Source organism: Hoplias malabaricus, chromosome 1 (assembly GCF_029633855.1).
Source record: "Hoplias malabaricus isolate fHopMal1 chromosome 1, fHopMal1.hap1, whole genome shotgun sequence".
NCBI lineage: Eukaryota > Metazoa > Chordata > Actinopteri > Characiformes > Erythrinidae > Hoplias > Hoplias malabaricus.
The window spans coordinates 23,517,474-23,526,997 of record NC_089800.1 but is presented as its reverse complement, the minus strand read 5'-3'; the positions used below and the strand labels follow the sequence as shown (position 1 = coordinate 23,526,997).

At 38.2% G+C, this 9,524-nt stretch overlaps 2 protein-coding genes across 2 annotated transcripts; both read left to right on the top strand.

Moving 5' to 3' along the window:
* The first annotated feature begins 1,278 nt into the window (after positions 1 to 1,278).
* Positions 1,279 to 3,245, top strand: si:dkey-30e9.6 (uncharacterized protein LOC564083 homolog). The gene is made up of 4 exons (XM_066675502.1): positions 1,279 to 1,599; positions 1,707 to 1,791; positions 2,609 to 2,751; positions 3,165 to 3,245. Exons 1-4 carry the CDS (start codon positions 1,279 to 1,281, stop codon positions 3,243 to 3,245), a joined length of 630 nt encoding a protein of 209 aa, XP_066531599.1.
* Positions 3,246 to 3,683: 438 nt separating this feature from the next.
* On the top strand, positions 3,684 to 5,781 carry arl4aa (ADP-ribosylation factor-like 4aa). Its single transcript, XM_066677081.1, has 2 exons — positions 3,684 to 3,780; positions 4,354 to 5,781. Exon 2 carries the CDS (start codon positions 4,435 to 4,437, stop codon positions 5,029 to 5,031), a length of 597 nt encoding a protein of 198 aa, XP_066533178.1. The 5' UTR covers positions 3,684 to 3,780; positions 4,354 to 4,434; the 3' UTR covers positions 5,032 to 5,781.
* The last annotated feature ends 3,743 nt before the right edge of the window (positions 5,782 to 9,524 follow it).

Here is a 9,524-nt window from a genome sequence, read left to right as displayed (position 1 = left end):
CCAGTAAATCCCAGCTGTGACCCCTGACCCTTTGACCGAGTTGCCTGTGAAGAGTCTCTGTTCCCGTCTTCCATCCACATTTGGCACTCTACATTGTTTTTGTGTGCTTTCTGTTGGTGAATACAGACAAGGTGAACCCAGGCATCATAAGTCCCCTGGTGGTTGATAGACCTACACAATGTAAGTACGTAGAAGAAACCCAAATTCTATGAAATTCCACCTCAGTGTAATTATATAGCTAAAGGTCACATGGAAATCTGAAAATTAATTATTGTGTTTATGCTCTTAGACTAAACCTAAAAGCACTTTGTCTTCAGAAGTACGGTCAGAACCGGATAAACCTATGAAAAAACAAATGGAAATTCTCGTGAAATGGAACATGAAAAAGAAGACGCAAAAGAAGTCATAATTCAACCGTGTCTTTTGCTGCCCTCTATTGGTTTTAATTGGTAATTGGACTCAATTTTCCTGTTGAATGTGATGCATTGCCATGGTTTATAACAGGGATTTTTCCTCCCATCACATTGCTTTTAAACATGTCTTTGCCCAAAACTGGGTGGTTATTAGGACGTCCTTTTATTTTTCTGCGGTGCATCTCCCTACGGTGCCTTTCCCACAAGCCCATTCTCTGAGTAAAGGCTCCAAACTTGAGCATCCTAGCAACCTTTGTATTGTACTCCACACCCCATGCTGTGCTTAAAACCCACAATTGAGCACAACAACCTGAAATTCGACAAAAGACGTGACTGGCAGACACTCAAAGGTAGGTTAGTTATATTTCTTTACTCAGAACTAAACATTTATTTCACCTCTAGAGTTGCTGGGTATTGCCAGCTGTAATCATTTCTCAGGGAGATTTTGTGTTCAGAGATCTATGATTAATATTTAGCAGTTTCTACTGAGTTTTGATTTTGCTTTGTTAACACGTACTCTTTAGATTTATAGTTTGTTTTATAAAAATCATAACTGCAGTAGTGTATGAATACACTTGTCATAACGATACGTGTATTTTACATAATAAGGCCTTGGTCAAAAAGTCACAAACAACTGCATGAATTAATAAATGTACAACAACATACAAAATGTGTAAAATGTGTAAAGATTTGGTGATCATTATTAAATTATGCACATATTTCCTGTGTATCTCCTGTTTGAATTCAGAGCGGCATGCAATCAACAAAGAGATCTGCAGATATATCAGACACAGGACAGTCCTTTCACTTCAACAGAAAACTCCACTTCTCTGCAAACCAACAATTTTTATCTACCCGTGGTAACATGATCATACTACCAGATATAACAAGACAGAATGACCTGTGGAACATAAAGCCCCCAGATTTTACCCCGAAACTGTACCGGTCCCAAAGCTTGCCAAGAATCAAAAAGAGAACCCTCAACCTTCACAAATTATCAGATATATCTCACGATGTTGGTAAAATGCGTCCGGTCAGGATTTCAGAACCAGAACAGATGACTGTTCCACCTTTTAACACATCATACAGACCTCCTGACTTGCTACAATTAAAGCTACTGTTTGTGAAGTCAGGACAATTTCCCAGGGATCTTTACGCAAACCCCAAAGCTCACAATTTCAGACCTGTAAGTTCACTTAGAGCCTTTATTCTTTCTTTTTGCCTCATTGTACACCACTGACACTAGGTGGTGTCCTACCACAGGATTTTAACTATGTTGGTGTTAAAATGCAGGGATGTGAAAAAATGCCTGAAATGGTGACATGTATAGAAAAGGACCCTGGGAATTTGAGATTTAAGCTTTTGTCTTTGGGAGCAAGTAAGTTTTTATTATTCTTTTTGCATATATATGGTTTTGTATTAGCTTAAAACAGTAATAAGGCATTGTTATAACACAAAATATTATGAACATGATTATTAAGTTTACAATTCCAGTTTATAATGTTTAATTCACAGTAGGGTGGTAAGGTAGTGTCGCAGTCACACAGCTCCAGGGTCCTGGAGGTTGTGGATTCAAGCCCCGCTCTGGGTGACTGTCTGTGAGGAGTGTGGTGTGTTCTCCCCGTGTGAGCGTGGGTTTCTTCTGGTGTCCTCCCACTGTTGAAAAACACACGTTGATATGTGGATTGGCAACTCAAAAGTGTGTGTGTGATGGACTGGCACCCTCTCCAGGGTGTATTCCTGCCTTGCGCCCAATGATTCTGGGTAGGCTCCGGACCCACCGCGACTCTGAACTGTATAAGCGTTTACAGACAAAGAATGAATGAATAATTCACAGTATCTTTAAATTATTTTGTAGTGCCTGAATGAGACAGTTAATGCTTCATAGAGAAGGCCCTTGAGTGGGTAAAATTTCTGTTTTTTAATATGAAGAAGGTTCAATGTAGAAAATGACTGACAGACATTTATGGTTCACTGAGCCACAAATTTAGATTAAAACGCTACAAGATGTAGCGTTTATATAATGTGTGCTACTTTTATAAAAGCTACATTTTTTAATGAAGATTTCCTTTAAGACACTTATGTACTGTTAGGACATGCTAGTCTTTACATCTGTACTAGTAGAAAGATTGCATAAGAGACTGAGAAATAGCCCAAGGACAGTTATGTATCACAGATTTATGCTCTTTAAACAGTCAGAGAGGACCAAGCTGTGCCAAGCATTCTTCAAAGAGACACAGCAAGGAAAATGAACACTTTCAAACCAGCTGAACTTAAGTGGGATACAAAGCTCATACTGCCAAAATCCCCCTGGCCACCCAAGTCAGCGTCATATACGGTAAGTGGAGTATTATGTGGGTGTATTGTACTGAATATTGCACCATAACTCCAGGGAATGCCATTCCACAGCTCATTTCATAGGATTTAAACCCCTCTAGCTGACATTGTCCACTGAGCATGATGACCTGAAACTCAGGTGCAGCTTCTCCAGAGCATCCCATTTCTTCATGTTATAAAAGCTGTGCACATTTGTACACCTTTGAGTGTATGAGTGCAGTTAAATAGGTTAAGTCACTGGTTTTGTGGGGGGGTCTACATATGCTTGAACTTAAAGTGTATTTTTATATTCATAGGGTTGATACATATTAAATGTACCTTTTCTTCAGTCACCTGCTATCAGCTTAATATTTCTTTGGAATATTAGGACTGACACTAAGACTAGAAAAAAAAATGTTCCCCACTTTTTTCCAGAGACATCGTCGCAGAAGAGGAGTGCACAGTGCTTTTATGGACCGTGTAGAAGAGAAGCTCACCAAGTCCTGGATAAAATAATATTTTGTAATGGTGGAAAAATTTCCACCCATGACCTATGGGGTCTTGAAAAAGTGCTGTTTAAATAAATAAATGAAGTCATATATTTTTTCTTAAAGTCTTAAAGCAAAAAAAAAAAAAAAAAACAGAAGTTATTTGTTTTGGTTTGTTTTTTGTAGTATTTAAAGGCCCCTTTCAGTGAACATCAAGGTTTTTACATTGTAAACATCATTATATTAAAATTTTCAGGTTGGACTTTGCCACTATACTATTATTAGTATGTTATCACTAGAAGTGTATCAAAACCAAACATGTTGCGGATAAACAGGAGATGGAGATAAAACTTTTATAGCAGCAAAGGCGATTTCACAACTCTACAGCCGGGAATGCCTGTCTACGTCATAATCGTGTCCACCAATCAATTCAAAGGTAAACAAATGAGCCGCGTACGTGCCAACGGTCTGAGAGAGCGAGAGAGAGAGAGAGAGAGAGTGTGTTGAATGGAGAAGGGTGTTATTTGAACTGAAGTCTTTTTAACCGCAGTAAAGTTTCAGAGGTGAGTAGAATTAGTATATTGGATGTTTCTTTTGATTTTAAAGAGTTATTCTTAAACATATACCACAACAGATTATTATCCTTAATAATCTGTGCGCTTTAACCCAAACAGCAAGTTAGACACGTTGGCTGCTTACTTCTTATCAGTTTGCTGTACCGCTGGCGTCATGAAATCAGTGTGATTTAATTTTACATAATGCATGTTCGCTGGCTAGCACTAGCTCTAATTCTGAAGCTCTAAAATACAAAACATTGACGTCTTCTAAATCAATACAAAACAGGTATTGCGTCATTCGTGAGGTCTTGATGCCGCTGTGTTGTGTTAGCTAGTGATAGCTGACTGTATGTGACTCGCTGTGTCAACAGATCTGATTCAGAATGGTGAATATATAATAACGTATAAGTTTGGCTTATAACGCTAAACTTGCTGAAACATTTGTGATTATTAAGACTATCTCTAATAAAAGTGGGTCTAATAACTCTATATGAGTTGTTATAGCCACTTGTGTAAAATAAGATTGATTTTATGTCTCTTGTGAGTTTAAGTTACCTTTTACATTCTTTGTTTCCCAAGATCCTCTGGGAGTAACAAGCAGAATTCTGGGTAAACTTTATGGATCTTTACTGGTTGATCTGATAGCACACCAGGAACAAAATGGGTAACGGGCTGTCCGATCAGTCCAGCGTTTTCTCAAATCTTCCCTGTTTTAAGTCTCTCCACATTGCAATTCTCGGGCTGGACTCCGCTGGGAAAACCACTGTGCTCTATAGACTGCAGTTCAACGAGTTTGTGAACACTGTCCCGACTAAAGGATTCAATTCAGAGAAGGTAAAAGTAGCCCTTGGAACCTCCAGAGTGACATTTCACTTCTGGGATGTTGGTGGTCAGGAGAAGCTGCGTCCACTCTGGAAGTCCTATACACGCTGCACAGATGGCATTGTGTTTGTAGTGGATTCAGTGGATGTCGAGAGGATGGAGGAGGCCAAAACAGAACTGCACAAACTAACACGCTCTTCAGAGACTCAAGGAGTACCTGTGCTTATTGTGGCGAACAAGCAGGACCTCAGGCACTCTCTGTCCGTGGCACAAATTGAGAAAATGCTGGCTCTCAGAGAACTAGGAGCTGCTACGCCATGGCATTTGCAGCCAACCTGTGCAATAATTGGCGATGGTCTGAAAGAGGGACTCGGAAGACTTTATGAACTGATTCTCAAACGGAGGAAGATGCTAAAACAGCAGAAAAAGAGGTGAATGAAAGTGTTACTAAAACAACTATGAAGAAAAGCTTATGAAGGAACATTTATCATTTGACTGAGTTTCATCAGTTTTAAAGACTTACATTTTTATATACATACATATATATATTAAAGCCCATGGTTTTCTCAAGAAAGCTCCTATCAGACAGTAGTGGGGCATATAAGAAGAGTTTGTGTCTGTAAAAGCAGTGCACACCGATTTCCTTTATTTTATTACTTGATGCTCATTGGAAAATAACTATATATATATATATATTTATATCTTAACTTAAAGTGCAAACCTATCTGAAACATACTGGTTGAATGTGTTGAGGACATGTTAGCATCAAGGGGAATTTTTTATTAATGAGAAGTTGTTTAGGAAGCTTCAGGTCTTGGGTTAAGAGAACACTGCGTGTCAGCTAAACAATAGTAATCCAGACCAACCACTCTGGATCTGTTAATTCACTTAATGTTTTTCTTCAAAAACTAACACATATTGCTGCATGTTTTATACCATGTTTATGTGAATGGTTTAGTACTTGAACAAGGTTTCTCAGAACATGCTTCTAACAGCTGCTTTGTAGTTTTCCTCTATTACACTTTCTCTATTCCTATAACAAAGTTGTTTGCAGCACTTTAGAAACTGTTTTTATATAAAGATATTCATCTTAAACTTGAAAGAAAAGTTTGTCACTGAAACGTAATGTTCTGCACTTGGATTTTAGATGGCAATGCATTTATTTGAAGTAAAAACAAATATTAATAAACAAATCTTTATCTCAATATTTGTGTTTGTGGGTTGTAGGTGAAACAGAGTGAAGCCTATTCATTTTATGTCTGTGCTTTTACCCTTGTTTGCCTACCTTTGACTCATGTCTTAGGATCACACCCATTTTGACCAGTGTTCTGAATCCACTCCCTTTTACTGAGTGCATATTACTGTCTGTATGACGCTAGCTCTTTGGCAGAAAGAAAAACACACATTTTTATTGTTTACACTTCAACCTGGATTAATCATTAATGAAGAAAGTTAAATGAGTTGATCACTGTTCCAGCCAGGCTCTAATGCTAACATAATGAGTGTGTGAGAGTGTAGGGGGTGGGGGTCGGTGGAAATCTTGGTTCAGCCTCTGCATCACATGGTTTCCTTTGTTCCAGTTATACCTCATAAATCCAAAATGACACGGCCTCTTCCCTCTGTTCCACTTAGCTGTCATAAGGGTGAACTAGGACAGTGACTGGCTTCCTTTCCCACACTCATTCTGCTGATATGTCAAAGTTGGTGTCACACCTGTTTGTTTAGGTGTTTTATTACTCTTCACTGTTTCACTTTTTTTTGTAGAGAGATAATTTACACCTTAGTATTAAGATTTATAAGAAAATCTTTGGACAATATGCACATTTATTTTATTTGTTTTCCATTACTGTCCTAAGTTTTTTTTTTTTTTTTTTTTGAGTAAAACAGTTTGTATTCATATTCCTGTCCTTGCAATATGAATTACCTTAATTGTGATATAATGCTCAGTGAAGTATATTTCTTTTAATATCATTCAAGTAAATATGTTTAATAGGGCGGCACGGTGGTTCAGCAGGTAGTGGCGCAGTCACACAGCTCCAGGGACCTGGAGGTTGTGGGTTCGTTTCCCGCTCTCTGTGAGGAGTGTGGTGTGTTCTCCCTGTGTCTGCGTGGGTTTCCTCCGGGTGACTGTCTGTGAGGAGTGTGATGTGTTCTCCCTGTGTCTGCTTGGGTTTCCTCCGGGTGACTGTCTGTGAGGAGTGTGGTGTGTTCTCCTTGTGTCTGTGTGGGTTTCCTCCGGGTGACTGTCTGTGAGGAGTGTGGTGTGTTCTCCTTGTGTCTGTGTGGGTTTCCTCCGGGGGACTGTCTGTGAGGAGTGTGGTGTGTTCTCCCTGTGTCTGCATGGGTTTCCTCTTACAGTCCAAAACCACAGTAGGTGGATTGGTGAATCAAAAATGTCCGTAGGTTTGAGTGTGTGTTGCCCTTGGACTGGTGCCCCCTCCAGGGTGTATTCCCACCTTGCACCCAATGATTCCAGGTAGGCTCTGGACCCACCGCAACCCTGAACTGGATAAGCGCTTACAGATAATCAATGAATGTATAAATAGGTTTAGACCAGTTTAACTGAATTTTACTCCAAGGGAGTGTGTGAATTAATTTAAATGATATGATATGGCTCTTGCATGTTGTCTGTAGAACTGCAACAACATAATTTTTCTCTCACAATTAATCTTGCATCATATGTTGAAAAATTATTCTTATTGTGATATAATTTCTCCATATCCCCTGCCACACTGTAACTGCCTTTTTTTCCCTTTATTTATTCACAGCTTCGTAGCACATAGTCTATGAACATCTTAAGGCAGAATACTACATAGTGTCGCTGTCCAATGAAAAACATGTATTTCCATTTTTCTCAATTTTGTTTACTACATCATTTGAACAGTTACTGTCCTTCACATTGCATGAAAATGTCATGATAATATGGACCAATAGAAATGCTCCAAAATTGCTAGAGATAAAATCTTTTTTTTACTTTGACTTCCAATGAAGTTAAGAAGGTTTTTATTTTTTTCCTTCTCCTGTAAAGTAACTATTTTTGGAGATAGGTTTGTTTTTTTCAGACAGTAAGACATGTTTCTAAATATGTGCATGACTAGCCAGTTAATTGTATCAGTTAAATCTACCTTGCACCTCATGCCTAACTCTGACTGAGGGACAGGCCACAGAACTGCATTCCTTTACACTAGAGCAGAGAATATTTCCTCTACGTTTGCTGCAGTGAATGTGTGTGAACAGACTGGACTCTGCTGGTTCGGTGACCTTGCTTCATTGTGCATGCTTGTTATTGGTAGATTAATTTTCTTTTGTGAGGAGAAGCAGATTTACATTTGAATCCCCTCTCTCACATCTTTTGAAACATGAGCCATGAGAACTGTGCCACCTGCGATAAAAGAGGCTAAAGCCCCTCTTTTAAAAATAAAATAAAGCTCTCTTTTATTGTTCCAGAAGTGTAAAGTGCAAATTTAGCTTCATTTTCATTATTGTGGTAAGTCATTTGGATCTCTGTCATGTTTAATGTCCACATATGGGTGGAATACATTTTTAATTTTACTGAGTGATTATTAATGAGCCCCTTCTCCACAGCAGGGAGAGCAGACCTGTTGAATAGACTATAAAGACTTTGGTGCCTGTTCTTTGCTCAGAGGTAATATTATCTAAATGATATTAGTGACTGGAAGAGTTCAAGCGGGTGATGCCACAAAATACAACTAATAAAATGCAACTTCAAGTAAAAAGCAACAGAATATATAGAATTCTAGGACGAATAAAATTCTTACTAAACAAAAATAATGTGACAGTTGTACTGTTTCTAACTGTATTGAGCTTTATTTAGAAGTAAACAGTAACCTAAAGATAAAATCCAAACACATTTAACCATTGCCTTGTTCCTGAGCTGTATTTATAGTGTAGGTTGCGAAGTCCTGTTTTGTTTCTTCATTGTTATCGTGCCACAGATGAGGCCCACATTCCAAGTTTGAGTAAAGAGATAATGCTTAACTGAATGAAAAGAATGACTGCAGGACATTTCTCTTTGTTTTAAACTAAACATTGCTGTGATTTTTGTTCTACAAGGAGATTTCTACTTATGGTCAGTGTTGAGCCTGTTATTGTATTCACTTATGGAACCTACACAGCGTCATCTGAATTAAAAGTCAGCATTACGTCATCAGACAGCAAGACTTAAGTTGTTCAGGTGATCAGTTTTGTGTACAGACTTATGTAAGTTCACACTCCATCTTGTGATCTTCTGCTCTTTATTGAATTTGCAGAGAGCAAACAAGGAAACAACAGATATATTTGACTTCCCATAAAGATGTTTGGCCAGTTTCTTAGTGTAAACATTAAACCCAAGTACGAGAAAATAGAATGGAAACATAACAGTATATTTGTTTTTGCACTGCTGACAGAGAAATGGTGTGTTTCACCGTCACAAGTGTTGTTGTGGGGGAATGGTTAGGGGTTGATTTTAGTTTTTTTTTTTTCATCATTTTAACGCTTCTTGATGCATTACTTTTATGTTTCAGGGATTTAATACTGAAAAGACAATCTCTGATATTCATTTTAAAAACTGTATTTAATAAATTATATGGTGTAGGGAAAATGTTCACAAGAAAAACTGTTGGTGCAGCACATTCACTTTCATACCAAATGTTATTAGTTTATCAAGTCAAGAAAAATCTTTAATGCAGCTCTCCAAAACAAACCTGCAGTAATACTATAAAATATTCAGTGAATATTCTTCCAGGTCTTTTAGGTCTTTATTACGTGCTTCAGCAAACACTTTTGTGTTTTTCCTTTCCAGTGAAGCAGGTGCTTCCTCGTGAAGTTTGAGGTTTGTGGCTCTGTTCACACTGTGAAGGATGTAGCACTTATGAGCAGGAATCCTGCTCAACGGGTAGAAGTTATCCTGGACTGCTCTCAGGAAA